Source organism: Pygocentrus nattereri, chromosome 1, assembly GCF_015220715.1.
Source record: "Pygocentrus nattereri isolate fPygNat1 chromosome 1, fPygNat1.pri, whole genome shotgun sequence".
Taxonomy (NCBI): Eukaryota; Metazoa; Chordata; class Actinopteri; order Characiformes; family Serrasalmidae; genus Pygocentrus; species Pygocentrus nattereri.
Window position 1 is genome coordinate 3,168,245 of NC_051211.1, and position 15,765 is coordinate 3,184,009.

Consider the following 15,765-nt stretch of genomic DNA (forward strand, 5'->3'; position numbering starts at 1 on the left):
GTGTTGGCGTGTTGTGTCCACTGACCACAAACCATTGTGACGCACTCTGAAACATTCCAGGCTTTCCTTTTTTTCCCCTGTCTGTACATTTGAGCAGGGGAGTTAGTTGTAATTAACTCACTTTGGACAGCCTGAATTGTGAAACCTGTCCTTTTCCTCTGAACCCTGTAATTCAAAGTGTCAGTCAGCAGGGCTTTAGGTCGTTACAGAGCTCATAGCCGACGATGAGCTGAGGAATGAACGCCTTCTTCTCTCTAACAATAACCATGTGCGTTTTCTCTTCTGTGGTAAAGGACTGAGGACTCTCACCGTCCAGGGACTGAACTTCGAGGGCCAGACTAACGGCAGCTCCGTCCTGATTGGCGGTGTGGACTGTGCTGTGCTGAACTGGACCAATGAAAACATCACCTGTCTGTTACCCTCACTCCCCCCTGGTGTCTACGATGTCAGTGTGGGAATGGGGAACAGGGGCTATCCCCAAATCAGGTACAGACCTGCACACTTTACAGTGATTATAAGCCTGATTATCAACCTGGTGCAACAAAAATAATATTGATTGTGATTTCTCGGTGCTGTTGTTGTAGGGGTGGGAGGTATAGTGGCATAAAAGTGAATACAGATATGATGATCTCTCAGAGTGTGAATTTCACTGGACAGCTGATAAACTGTGAACCACAAACAGAGCCTCACACACCAGCAGGAATAGCTTGAATAACTGCTAAACCTACAAAGGGTGTTTTAGTTAAAACAACTATAGGAAAGGACGACTACTTTAATAGACAGACAGACAGACAGACAGACAGACCACATTAGTAGTCCCAGAGAGAAAGTCTTCTATCACAGCAGTTCAGTAAAGAGCAAAACAGGAGCAAAAAGTATTGGCGTACACTATTATACAGACGCGTAAATAGAAGTAAAGATAAATAGTAAAATATACTAAAACAACCATAAAATATACTGTGCAGTACAAGAAGTAAAAGTAGTAAAATCACATAAATACTATGCAGTTCACAATGCAGTGGTGCAATAATAATAATAATAATAATAATAATAATAATAATAATAATAATAATAGTTAAAATAAGAATAATAAATCATAAAACTATAAACTTGTGGCATCCGTGCTATTGTGAAGCAAAAGGCGATACCGCCAACTACTAAGAAATTCTGAAATTCATGTGAAAATGTCAAATATTCTACACTATAATCTATAAATAAGACACTATGATCAGCGTTGCAAATGCTGCGTTAAATTAGAAGACAATTCTAATGAAATAAATAAATAAACAGTAAATAAGTAAATAAACAAAGTAAATAAACAGTAAAGCACTGGATACAGGATTATTTTATGGCAGTGATGTAGTCACAGCATTTGGGCAGCTGTTGTTGTTTCGAAAGAGCTTTACAAATAAAAAGGACTTACTTGTACTTTTGCTTTTGATGTTTACCACAAACACAGTGCTGGTGTGAACGCCACCATCAGGTACGTCTTGCAAGTGAGTGGCCTCTCCCCTCAGCAGGGCTCTCTGTACGGCGGCACCACAGTGACCATCACCGGCTCCGGATTCAGCCCCAATTTAACAGACAACACTGTTACACTAGGTACACTACCGAATATGGCAGGTTTATTTACTTCTATATAGGTTTACGGTAACTAATGAAGATGAATAGCGATTACTGCTAGTGGTGGGAAAATTAGCACATCACCTTTTCTGATATTAATCACAGGCATTTCATTTTTCTGAGATTTTGATTTTTGCTCAGTGTTTCACTGCACTAACTCCAGTTAAACAGAACTAATGACATTGTCTTTGTACTGAAAGCTACAGTCTGTGTGCTTTGACCCTCTCTTGCATGATGTTGCCTCAGGGCAACAAACTCACTTTCCTTGCTTTACAATAACATTATACATATTTTAAGACAATAACAGGGTTAAAGATGAAGGGAAGAGTTTGAGTAAGTCGATACGAAGCATGTTCTTGGTCATACTCTGTCTTATTGGGCACATTGTGCAGTGCATAGGTTTGTGCAGAAATAGGTTTGTTGCCTAGAAGCAACATGATCACAACGGAATGGATTTAGCCAGTCACAAGCCAGGTCGTACCATATCAGAGAACTTGGCTCTCATTTCTTCCCATAGTCTTACAATCCAAAAAGACCCCTACACACATTATTATTTTAAAAAAATGTTTGAATGTAATAATCAGGGCCAAGTACTAATAATCACGATGTATAATTATAGAATTATATAATTTAATAATTATGCAAGAAAGTGTAGCTTTTAAATTGCCCTCATATTGCGTGCAGTACAGGGTTAAGTACTCACGATATCCGTGCTACACTCAGAAAAGCATATTATAACACAGTTTATCCTGATGAAGATGAAATGTTGTTAAATTGTGCACCCTAATTACAGCCATGGTGTGAACAGCAGCAGTGATCAGCGTCAGTTAAGCTCATGCTTGATTGTTTTCTGCAGGTGGGACGCGCTGTGAGGTGACCGCAGCCTGGGACCACCAGCTGAAGTGTGTGACCCAGAAAGACGAGCAGACGTACATCGTCACAAACCAAGGCGTCGACCCCAGTAGGTTCACACCAACAGCCCACAGCCCCAAAGCCTGTTTTCCCTTACTAACTGTTCTTAAGTTCTTACTCTGGTATGTAAATGACATAAATGAAAGCTGAGATTTGTCACGTTTCATTGTCAGCACTATTTGAGACTCAATCTCAAAAGATTCATTATGTAAGATGGCAAAAACTCAGAGTAAATGGTTTGAATGATTCATTACAAGCGCCACTGACTGAAGATGTTGAAATCACAATCAAATGATCAATCCAGGCATGATTGAGGTCTTACTATTGGGCCCAAAAGTGGCCAGACTGACTTTATTCTCTAGTTCACAATCAATCTTTAACAAACTTCATGCATCATATTTATGCAGACAGTTTCCACAGTGCTAATTGATATCTTGTTTGTTTGTGTTTTCAGGCTATGGTCAGGGGTACGCGTGGAGCCCGTCCACAGTCATAGTGTCTGTAGGGGACACAGTGGTGTGGAGGTGGAATGCTCCAGATTTTGTTCCTGGGCTGGGCTACAGGGTCTTTAGTGTGGCCAGTCCCAGCAGCACTGAGTTTGATGGAGTGGCCTTCAACAGCGGAAATACCAAAACAGCCACTGGTACAGAGACGAGAGCAGTTTACACATGGTGTCAACGACAGATTGCCCCTTATTAACCCCTTAGATGCTTAGAATCCATCTGTGTTTCTCACTACTGACAAAAAAGTATCATGGTAGCTACTGAGTTACTGAATAATGAGCCTTAAATAAAATAACTGTATAATGAATCTGCAGATTTAGGGGTTGAGGTACATGATTTGGATGTAAATAGCGAGTGTTTCTAAGTTTACAATACCAAAGAACATGTAAAACTTTCCAGGTTATTCTACCACTGCAGTGTCAAATGAAACATAGGTATGCAATTCAAGTGTGTTATAATGAACAGTGCCACTGACAGTAACGCCACTGACCACAGTGCCACTGACCGCAATGCCAATTACAGTAACACCACTTACAGTAACTCCACTGACTGCAATACCACTTACAGTAACGCAACTGACAGTAATGTCCCTTACAGTAATGCCACTGACAGTAACACCACTGACCACAATGCCACTGACTGCAATGCCAATTACAGTAATGCAACTGACAGTAATGTCCCTTACAGTAATGCCACTGACAGTAACACCACTGACCACAATGCCACTGACCGCAATGCCAATTACAGTAACGCAACTGACAGTAACGCCACTGACCACAATGCCACTGACAGTAATAATGAAATCTGAGTTTTTCCAAAACATAGTCCACTGACACTTTAGGTTCAAAGCCCGCATGTATGTAGATGATGTTAGATTTACAAACAGGACAAAGAATACACAGACATCAGTTCTCTGTGCTTTATTCTTATTTTGAGCTCATTTTCATTCAAAGTGGAGACACCATTTGCCACTTCAGTGGTGGGATGACCCCTCTGTGAAACTGATTTAGGGAGGTCTTTACTGTAAATGATGGTTTTATGCACTCACAGTAATTACACACCTGTAATTACATGCCTATGCTCATAGCAACTCAGAGCTCTGCGCTCAGACCTGGTTGGCAAGTGTCTGATTATCTGATGTGCTAAGTTTAGCCGTATCTCTTGTGCTGAAAAAAAGACAACTGAAGCTTCTCTAAGCGGCACATTGTCTCCACTTCAAAAGGACACGGCAACAAAGAATCTCACTGGAATGTGTGCGTGGGTGTGTGTTTATGTGTGCGTCTTGTTTTGTCCACAGGGTTCTTCAGCTATCGATTCACAGCTCCTGGCGTTTACTACTACAGCAGTGGCTACCTCGATTTAGGCAACCAGAGGAGCCTGCAGGGCGTGGTGAACGTCAGGCCCCTGGAGGAGAGAAGCAGTGGGCTACAAGTCACTGTAGCTGGGTTTCAGGCCCTTCAGAGTCCAGGTACAAATACATATCAAACTGGGCTACTTTCCCAAAAAAAACTACATCTGAAAATGTTACAGACAACATTCACATTTCACATCATACCTATGGAACCGAACATCTCACCAGTCATCCATTCTGAGAATCAGGCCTATAAACTTAATTAAATCCTGTGCATAGTAAACTGTACCAGTGTGTAGAATTGGAGCTTTCTGTGTGCTACAGTGTTTACTATCACTGTGTAAAAGATGCATGAGGCTCTCTTTGTTAAGTTAAGTTATACTTTTTTGATCCCACAACTGGGGAAATTCCACCTCCTAGAAATGAAGGTTCTGTGCAGGTACATTTTTCATTTATCAAGGTGCAAACACTGTAAATGTTCCCCTACAAAGGTACAACCATTATTCCAGGTCCAATTTTGCTCCTTAAATCAGTTCCTTCAGGTGAAAAGTTGGTATTTGTTCCTTTTCATAACCGACTGTTTTGAAACAGAGCAGTAGAATAAAAGCCTGGAGGCGAGGCGGGGTGTGTGGAGTCAGTCCAGCTTAGAACAGATCATTTCAGTGGATTATGGTTCAGTTATGTTCCTTGACTAAAAGGACTGAGATTGAGCCTTGAGGGAACCACCCCAGTGATGAGAGAGGCACTGACCCAGTGACAGAGTAGTACCTTTATTTCTGAGAGTGAACACAGCACCACCAGCACCATACTTCACTGTGGGGATGAGGTCCTTTTCTGCATGGCTACCTTTGTGTTTAAGCCAAACTCTGGTGTTTGTTGCCAAAAACCTCTATTTTGGTCTCATCTGACCAACTTTCTGCCCCACAGAAAGTTCAAGAAACGTTTGACAAACTGTGGGTGCTTAAGTTCTTGGTCCTTGATACTAGAGTCTTTTCTTCCGGTAACCCCCCAAACAACTTGTGGTTATATAGGTGGTGTTTGATAGTTGTTTGGGAGGCATTATGACCCCAAAACCTACTAATGTCTGCAATTCCCAATCTGTAATAATCTGTGGAGACTCTCTATGCACTCAAACCATCCTCCTCAGTGTATGGAGAACTGATTAGATTTGATTTTTCACTGATTTATTCCTTTTCCTTGCAGTTTTAAAGAAAATCTTCAGAAGCAATTATGAATGATCTATGAAGATATAAAGCATCTTGATCACTCTTACAACTGTCTCTGTAGGTTCAGCACGTGTGAGCAGGTCAGCGTTTGACTGTGTGGCCTTCCCTGAGTGCTTTGGCTCAAACATCACGTCTGACAGCTTCTCCTTCAGTTTCTCCACCTGTGCCAGCCCCACTGTCGACTCCATCTCTCCCTCGCAGAGCACAGTGCACAACCCCGTCGTCCTCCAGGGTTCTGGCTTCAGCAGCATCTCCTGTGCCAATGAGGTGGGGAGAAAATCAGAGACTGAACAAGTTTAAGACCTGAAATAAGTTTTAAACCTACTCAGGCAGAATTGTTCACAGTGGTGGTGATAGGAACCACACGTTTGAAGCTGTCAACGTTAAGTAGCAGGGCTAAAAAACAGTATGATTAAAGATAACACTGTGACATATAGTGTCAGAAAACGCATAATCAAGCCTATCAGAAATGACTCAACAGCTCCACACAGTTTGAGGTATGTACTGGATGATGTAGGCATGCAGTTATTTTTTGCCAAACTGTTCCTCTATCTTTTCAAAGGAGCAGAAGACGGACATTTATTTAATTTCCAATCAAAGTGGCCATTAAGTGCATAAGATAATCCATTTCCATGAGAAAGGGGAGAAAATCAAGCTGCTTCAGATCTGAAAACATCCACAGGTGTTTCTGTCCATCCTTCCACTGTGAGAAGATCACTCAGTGCTGTGGGTCTGAAAGGATAACGTTGGCCGTTTTGACTGGGAATTAAACAAAGGGTGGTCTCTGACTTTGTTTAGCTGTTGTTTGATCCCATTATGTTACTGATCAGCCTTTCTTCTTATTACAGGTTACAGTTGGAAATGCTTCATGTCTTGTGACCAACAGCACCTCCACTGAGATCACCTGCCTCCTTAGTTCTGACAATGGAGCACCCGTTGGCATCCCGCTGCCCGTCCGAGTCCGGGTCAACAATTTGGGAGCCGCAATGCTCACCATGCCCAGCGAGCTGAGTCGCCGTATGGTGATTCTACCTGTGGTGGACTCAATCTCACCATCATCAGGCAGCACATCTGGCCGCACACGCCTGACCATATCTGGCTCAGGACTGACCAGTGGGATGGTCACAGTGGCCAGTGTTCCATGCATTGTGGTATCCAGCAATTACACTCAGGTCTTGTGTGACACATCTCCATCTCCTGTGCCGCGCACTGGAGCAGTCTCAGTAAGCGTTGGCATGGTCAGTTCATCCTGCAGCTCTGACTGTTCTTATGAATATTCCGCAGCTTTGGCTCCACAGGTTTCCTCCGTTTATCCCAGCTCCGTTAGCGGAAACCAAACAAGTGTCTTTATTGGTGGCAGCGGCTTCGGTAACAGCCTTGGGAACCTTGCTGTGTTTGCTGACACCATCGTCCTGCAGGTCACGAACGTCACAGACAACAACATCACGGTGTCGGTTGGCGCCTTGCCCGCAGGTCCACATTCCCTGCAGGTGGTTGTTAGGAACAAGGGACTGGCGACTGGAAATGTTATACTGACCAGTGTGCCGCTGGCCAGTCTGCAGCCCACCTCAGGCAGCCTTGCCGGAGGAACCCTGCTGATGATCACGGGGAATGGCTTTGTGGCAGGAAACACCAGCGTGATGGTGGGAATCTACCTCTGCTCCATCCTTCAGGTAACTCCCAGCACGGTGCAGTGCTTGACACATTCCAACAGTGAGCAGCTGGTGCAGGTGAAGATCCAGGTGTTTGGAGTAATTTACCCATCGCTGAGCTTCAACTACTCTCGGGAACAGACGCCAAAGATCACCAGCATCAGCCCCACAACAGGTACGACAGATAATTGACACATACTGCTGTTCAAAATGTTCAAATCGCGTTACGTTTTTCCATAACAGTTTATTCCATGCAGAAACAAGTGTGAACTGAACACCAGTATTTTTAGATGTTTTCTTCAGTTTTTGGGAAGTAACCAGAACCAGACGTTACTAAATGATAAATAATGTACTATGATTATCCATTTATAACAATTGCCAGAGCTTCATTCTGAATGTTAGTGTTATTAGAACTTCATTCTTGATATTCATTTTCTTAAGATTTAATTGTAGTAATTCATTTTATAGAACGTCATTCTGGATTTTAATTTTGTCCGAACTTAATAATCCTGAAAAAAAAATGTATTTCCATGTTTCATATAGATTTTACTAGAAATTCATTCTACACTCATAAACATAGCGTTCTTCATTAGAGTTCAGCATGTTCTCCATCAGTCTGAGGAGCACTTTCATGATGCAAAGAACCTTTTAATCATGTGCATGTTTCTTTGAGTGTTCAAGGTTCCAAATAGAACCATTTCCTTTAAAGAACCCTTGAAGAACCTGAAAAAAGTCTACACACACACACACACACACACACACACACACACATATATATATATATATATATACAAAAACCAGGAGAAATGTTTCTATATATATATATTGTGGATTTTATTACAACTTCATTCTTCATGTTCTACAGCTTTCTCAGTCATTTTGAAGTTCACTCCGAAAACATCAAATATTCTTCATTCTTACTGCTTATTGATAATTATTTTGATTATTATTTAAACGTATGATGTTGTAGAGTAGCAGCATCATATTAGAATTATTTTGCATTCACCTGCAACTAAATTGGTTTCATATTTTTCAAACTAATTATTTTTACGTTTTTGAACTTTTCTGGCTGTAACTGACTGTCTGCTCATGCTGATGCTCTACAGGCCCCAGTGGAACACCGATCACCGTCTCAGGCTCTGGCTTCGGCTCAGATGCTGGCCTGGTTGCAGTGAACATAGACGGCGTGCCGTGTACTGTGTCCTCCATCACGGACGCAGCGGTGCAGTGCACTGTGGGTGAACATGCAGGAGGAACCTTTCCAGTCACACTGACCCACCAGGTCAAAGGGCGCGCTCAGGGCCAGTCCAGCTTCTCCTACGAGCTGCGACTGACCCAGGTCTCAACTAACGAAGGTAATCAGAAGCTCTCAGAGCTGACTGCGTGTCACGATTGGCCCAGTCCAGTCCATGTGTTCGTGTTGTTTTGGTTTACCCATGTGTGTTTGTTTTGGTCCAACCCCCTCGTTTCATGACTCCACCCCTGATTGTCGCCACCTGGTTTCCGCCTGTCCCTCATTATCCCTGGTGTATTTGAGCCCTGTGTTTGCACTTGGTCTCTGCTGGTCTTTGTATTGGTCTGTCTTTACTCTGTCTTTACTGTCGTTGTGGTTTGTTTCTTAGTTCTCAGTTATGTCTGTCCATCCTGAACTCGGTGTAGATTATTGGAATCTGGACTGTCTCAACTATGACCCTGGATTTGCCCTTAGTAAATCTCGCTTATCTCAGCACGTGCGTCCACCTCCTCGCTCCACGTTACACTGCGGTTAGCTCTTATATAGCTGAAACTCAGCCGGGGGTGTGTGATGTGTCTGTGGCTGATATTTTACTCACTGATTAACTGGAAAATGTAGTTTTATTGGCCTAATGTTGGAACTACAGTCCGTGTTTAAAGACTGATACTAAATGGATAGCATAGTGGTCAACACCTCTGTCCTCTATTATATTTACATTATATTCATAATATATTGAGATGTCTGCCACTGGCTCTGTGTTTGATAAGGAGCTCTGGGCGCATACTTTGCTGTGCCACAACCCCCGTCCTCCCTTCTTTAAAGGACAATTGTCATTTGTTAGTTTAAAATGTGTGTGTTGACTGTGTTTTATAGTGTGGGGCTGTGGGTTAGTTAGTGTGGGTTTAGTGTCCACCATGGCTAAAAGTGACCTTCCCCACTACTTCGGCAGTTTTTTGGTGGCTTTTGCTGCTTCGTTTGATAAAGGACTTTTCCCTTGAGCTGAGCTTGTGGCATCCTGTGGTTCTTCTTCACTGCCGATGCCACAAAATATTCTATATTTATTTTATACACCTGTATTTTATTTCATTTTATTTAAAGTCTAATGTACCTAATGTAATGTAAAGTATGATCACCCCTGCTTTTGATCATTTCCTAAGCACAAAAGTTAACACTTCCTTCCTCCACAGGGAATCCATGGCAGGCTGAATTTAACCTTGTTGAAAAAAATTAACATATTAAGACATACGTAATATATTATAATAAGTTATTAACTAATATTTTATGAATATATTAAGACGTTTATATTGAAATATGCCAACTTATCCAGCGTGTTCAATTTTAGAAAGTAAATAGAAATTGCGCACTAAAATTTCTTATTAAAATAGTGCAAAATCATAATAATAATTACAAACTTAAAATATGTAAGTGTGTCTCTGTAGAGGATATTTTACTGATTTCATATAGATATATTCATAAATCAATAAAAGATGGAATTTGACCAAGAGTGCCCATATATATGTATAATAACAAATGCAGTATGTACTTCAATGTAATTTAGCTTTTATTATGTCCATGTAAAATGTAGAATCTCTGCATGTCACCTTTTCACCTTTACTCAATATATCTAATTATTCTCCTTGTGAGACTGTTGTTTTAACATTATAAGAACATCCAATCAGTTTCTACAGATTTTTATTGATTTTTTAAGCAATTATATCACGTAAAAATTGTCTTATTCCTCTGGTAGATTTTGCTTGTTTTAAGAAATGTCTTCTCACAGACTTTTCTATAAATAAATAAACAGAGATTATGCATTGCATTTTTTTTATATTACTTGTTGTAAGTTTGAGGACATGCTGACTTACTTTTACTTCAAGATCAACGAAATGTATAATTTGACTGGGTATGTTGAAACTTTTGCATACGATTGTGATACTATGTCAATAGAACAAAACAATTTTGCTAGACAACATTACTTAAAACCAGTAAAAAATAAAAAAACTTGAACAGTCAAAAGATATTCTTACAATAATCTCATTAGAAGACATATTAGATACATTTACGGCATTTGGCTGACGCTCTTGTCCAGAGCGACTTACAATTTGATCATTTTACACAGGTGTTAGGAGTCTAGCCCAAGGACTCTTATCGGTATAGTGTAGGGTGTTTGCCCAGGTGGGGATTGAAGTGTTAACCACTACACTATCCCAACCCCTTTATTTAAAATGGTTTCACTTGACAGTGCAGTGGATCTCTAGTGTTGTGCACTAACAGAGACAGCGTCTCTTTGCTGTAGGAAGCTACGCCGGAGGTGCCGTGGTGGCAGTCCAAGGCACCGGGTTTGATCCTAACTCCTCAAAAGTTCAAATCTGCGGTAAAGAATGCAGCGTCAGGACAAACCTATCCAGCTCTACCACTCTGTACTGTGAGGTTCCATCTAACAATGGTATGTATCAAGATCTGTCACGTTTTCATGCGGGTTCTTCATCACCCTCAGTCTTCTGTTAACCATTGGAATGATCTTTAATGACAGTGAAACATGCCAGGAATGTGTTGCGTCTCAGGTCATTTGATGAGGGATGGAAGGTTTTTCTCAAAGAGCTCTGAGATAAAGGCTGTTTACATGCATGCGTGAGTCTTAAGGCCTGTGATGTCCTCTGTGGCAGGAACTCAAATGGAGCAGGCCTGCATGGTGATGGTCCTGAATAGTTATGGGACAGCTAACATTACAGCCGGCTACACCTACAAATCCAGCCTGACTCCCGTCATCACGAATGTGTCGCCGCGCAGGGGAGGAACAGCCGGAGGCACCGTGCTCACCGTCACCGGCTCTGGTTTCAGGTCTGAACTTACTGCTGCAAGGAGAAAAGGAAAAATGATGTCTTCATGGCATTTTGCAAATGAGTCTAACCTGGTTATTTACAATATTGTAAAACAGCATCTGTAGGTGTGAGAGATTCACAAATAGCCAGAAGCAAAACCACACACAGGTGAAACATACACCCACTGGCCACTTTATTAGGTACATTTATTTTTTGCTAGTAAAAGGCTGGACCCCCTTTTGCCTTCAGAACTGTCTTAATTCTTCATGGTACACTTTCAACAAGGTGTTGGAAACGTTCCTCAGAGATTCTAGAGATTCTGGTTGGTTATTTGAGTTCCTGGTACCTTTCTATCATCTGGAACCAGTCTGCCCATTCTCCTCTGACCTCTCACATCACAAGGCATTTTCGTCCACACAACTGACCGCTCACTGGATGTTTCCTCTTTTTTGGACCGTTCTCTGTAAACCCTAGAGATGGTTGTGCGTGAAAATCCCAGCAGATCAGCAGTTTCTGAAATACTCAGACCAGCCCGTCTGGCACCAACAATCACGCCACGTTCAAAGCCCCATAAATCCCCTTTCTTCCCCGTTCTGATGCTCGGTCTGCACTTCAGCAGGTCGTCTTGACCACCTCTACATTCCTAAATGCGCCGTGTTGTGGCCGTCTGATTGGCTGATCAGCTATTTGTGTTAACAAGCAACCAAGTACCTAATAAAGTGGCCGGTGAGCGTATAGCCTTATCAGCCCACCGTTTCACCCTGCCTCACTCTCAGTCCAGCAGATGGCGCTAGACCACGCCCCTCTGCCTGCCACACGGTCATATCCTCTGCCCATTTATGCAGAGATTTCTGCTCCTGTAAAGCTAGTCCTGTTTTAAACTTTAATAATGCTTCACAAACTTATTATGCTAGTATTGCTTCCAGGCTTTGGGCCTGTAGCGTAGGGTAATAAGATTATATGAATCACTGTCCATATGAAGAGCTGAGCTAGAAGTTACACATCCATGTTATCACCTCTGTTCTCTGCCATGTGAACAGTGGAGGGAACATTTCTGTGACGATCGCAGGGTCAATCTGCGACATCCAGTCAGTCAACGAAACACGGGTGATCTGTGTGACCAATGCCCAGCCCAAGTCCCAGCTGACCAAGGTCCGAGTGCTGGTTGGAGACAGAGGAGTCGCCCAGATGGTAAACTTAAACCTCTTCTAACAGTCGATGGTCTTTTTAAAGCAGCACTTTCCATATAATGGCACTTCACTGAACCCACCACACAGACTGCAGCTGATATTAAGCTTAAACATCCTGCTTATGAGTTTCAGATTACACAGTTCTTCTGTTCTGTGAATGTTATCTGGAACAGTAGAGTCTGGCGTCTCATTTCAGGATCGCGCCGACTTCTTCTACATTGATGTGTGGTCGTCCCGCTACACGTGGGGCGGTGAATCCCCTCCTGAGGAGGGCACTTTCGCAGTCATCACTAAAGGGCAGACGATCCTCCTGGACGTCAGCACACCTGTGCTGAAGATGCTTCTCATTCAAGGTATGCAGTAGCTATAGCGACATCTTGTAACAGTGATGATACTGAAAAAGGGTCCAGACACCAGCCAAACTTTATTTAAAGCAAGGAAAAAATGGGTAAAACAATCAGACTGGGGCTCACAGGTGGTGCAACCATCTAACCATTGGCCTTTTCATTAGGAAATGCTACAGCCAGGAGATCTTTGGCCAGGAGTCCAAAAGAGCACAGTTGGCTCTCTCTGGGTGGGTAGGATGGCCCCCCCATCTTTCCCCCTCACTCAGCGTGATGCTAGCCATCACAAGTGTCTATTAGCTGGAACAGAACTGGTGATTAGTGTTCTCCTCCGAGCGAGTTCAGCTGTCCGATGAGGACGCATTAGCAGCAGTCTGAAAAGATGTGTCCTAACTAGTGGGTGAAACTGGATGTGACTAAATTGTGGAGAAAACTGGGGGAAAAAAAAATCTGACCAAGGTAACCAAAGACAAAATCTTAAACCTGTGAAAAACATGAGAAATGCAATGAACTGCATTTCACATGGCTTAGAATTGCAGAGTAGACTCAAACAAGACTTCGCAAGAAAAATACAGCCGTACATACAGACTAATGACAAAACAGGCTCCAGGTGGGCAATCAGAAGAGAGACACCTCTGCAGGCAAGAGGTGGAAACCTCTATCCAGGGATGGGACACATCTACATGGCTGACTTTACAAAACAGTTACATGCAGTCAGCTTGACTCGACTTTTCCTGACCTTTTTGAGACAAAAGATTGTTAATGCAGCAAGTTTTAAACCGGCCCATCCACTGCCCAGTCCATACCATCTCTATTCCAGCTTGTTGTTTTTGTGACATCACTACAACTTTGTATATATCCACTTATTGAGACTCCAGCATTTTAACCCTGCTCACACACACCCAAGTTACAAGATGTGTTTTAGCCCGACCCACTCTTTTGAATGAGGCACAATATAGGGCAGCCAATCAGAACAGAGCTCATTTGCATAAATCAGTGTTAAAGGCAAGGTAATGAAAAAACACTGCATTCAGTTCTTGTTGAAATGAACTGGGGGGGGGGGGGGGGGGTTACTGTCTTTTCTGGAATTCTGTGAAGTTCTGGGAATTGGGAATTCTGGGAATTGCTTTGTGAAAACATCCGTTGTAAAAAGTGCTACAAATAAATTTGATTTGATATCATAAATGGATAAATATACAAGAACAATTTAGGAAATGGGTTGTTTAGATAGAGACAACCAAAATGTGTACATTGTAAACAAATAGAAAACAATGCTAGCATTGGTCTGATTCACCTAAAGGGGCGTTAAAATAGAGCTGTTCTTCGAGCACATTGCGCCGTATCTCCCTCTGATTTTGCTCTTTAACTGTTTTTCTCTTGTCAGGTGGAAAGCTGATCTTCGATGAGGCGGATATCGAGCTGCAGGCCGAGAACATTCTAATCACAGACGGTGGAGCTCTTCAGATCGGAACAGAGGACCAACCGTTCCAGCATAAGGCCATCATCACGCTGCACGGCCACCTGCGCTCTCCGGAAATCCCCGTCTACGGGGCCAAAACCCTGGGAATCAGGGAGGGAGTGCTGGACCTGCACGGTATGTCAATCAAATCTTCACATTTTACATCAGGCAGGGCTTCAAGCTCACGGTCATTGAAATGACAATGCAGGAAAGATGTGTATATAGGTGTATATATCACCAATCATACAATAAAATTAAGCTCAAAGTGCTTTTAAAGAAAATGAAAAATAAGCGGAAGCCTGTCTATATGCACTGTATTGTGTCATATGCAAAATTTCTCAGCAAATAAATGGAAATTGTGGAATAATATTGGCAGAAAAATTCCATGTGTTCCCTGTAGAGCATGTGTTCAATTATTTTCACTTCAAAATCAACAAAACTGTCACTTGGCCAAGGATATTCAAATACTTTGTATGACTGTATAATAAAATGACAGACATTTAAAAAAAAAATCAATAAAACTATAATAAAACAGAACTCATAATAAATGAGTACTATAACAAATGTGACACCTAGTAACCAGTGGTTCTCCCTATAGATCATCATCTTCGATGCCCTTTAGCTTTAGGTTAAGATAGACTTATCAAGCTGAATATGAGCTGAATCAGGTGGTGTAGTGCAGTGATGACACTAAACTGTGCAGTGCTGAGAGCTAAGATTAATGATCTCTGTGCTCATCAATTTTTATATATGAATCGCATTTGTAATGCACACTAATGAATCGGGAAATTATTCCTGTGAAGTCAGGAAAACATTCAGGTTTGCATCTAAGGAAAGCCTCAGACCTTCAGCTGTTCTTCTGTAGGTATTCCGATTCCAATGCCCTGGACCCGCCTTGCGCAAACCGCCAACAGCAAATCCAGCATTCTGACCCTGATGGACGCTGTGACCTGGAGAGTCGGAGATGAAATCGTCGTCGCCTCCACAGGGGACAGGTACACAACCCTCATCACCAGGACTAAGCATGACCTTTCATAAGCTAGTCAGACAAAAGTAATGCATTCAAGTCAGTGGCAGAGCCTCCGGGATTTCTTTCGCTATAGGAGAGGATCAGTAGACTTCCTCCAGCATCCATCTTTACAGAGATTGGGGAAACTTGGGCAGATTCTTTTGACTAATAACTAAGGATGCATGGAGTGACTGTTTATAGGCAGGATAAAACAGAGCTCAGAGTCTAACATCACACCCCGGTTTCATACCTCAGGTTTGGTTTATGAAGCTAAAGAAAAAAAGCTGGTCATAGAACAGCTTCCTCTGAGTTTTAGAGCCAAGTATCAGTATTTCATTTTTTTCGCGACTTAGACACACCGCTGGTCAGCCTGTCAACAGACTCTTGATTATATGAAGGAATGGAAATATATGCAATTGCATATCATCAGCATAGCGTTG

The 15,765-nt window shown here is 42.2% G+C and overlaps 1 protein-coding gene across 1 annotated transcript in view; it reads left to right on the forward strand.

Moving 5' to 3' along the window:
- Positions 1–15,765, forward strand: part of LOC108410901 (fibrocystin-L-like) — a 91,099-nt gene that overhangs the window by 37,463 nt on the left and 37,871 nt on the right. Inside the window, exons 33-46 of the mRNA XM_037542682.1 lie at positions 294–486; positions 1,460–1,602; positions 2,480–2,584; positions 2,990–3,178; positions 4,336–4,506; positions 5,677–5,882; positions 6,464–7,442; positions 8,374–8,622; positions 10,798–10,947; positions 11,168–11,342; positions 12,364–12,514; positions 12,710–12,866; positions 14,242–14,451; positions 15,182–15,311. Coding sequence (XP_037398579.1) covers positions 294–486; positions 1,460–1,602; positions 2,480–2,584; positions 2,990–3,178; positions 4,336–4,506; positions 5,677–5,882; positions 6,464–7,442; positions 8,374–8,622; positions 10,798–10,947; positions 11,168–11,342; positions 12,364–12,514; positions 12,710–12,866; positions 14,242–14,451; positions 15,182–15,311 — 3,208 coding nt within the window. The remainder of the gene's footprint in view (positions 1–293; positions 487–1,459; positions 1,603–2,479; positions 2,585–2,989; positions 3,179–4,335; positions 4,507–5,676; positions 5,883–6,463; positions 7,443–8,373; positions 8,623–10,797; positions 10,948–11,167; positions 11,343–12,363; positions 12,515–12,709; positions 12,867–14,241; positions 14,452–15,181; positions 15,312–15,765) is intronic.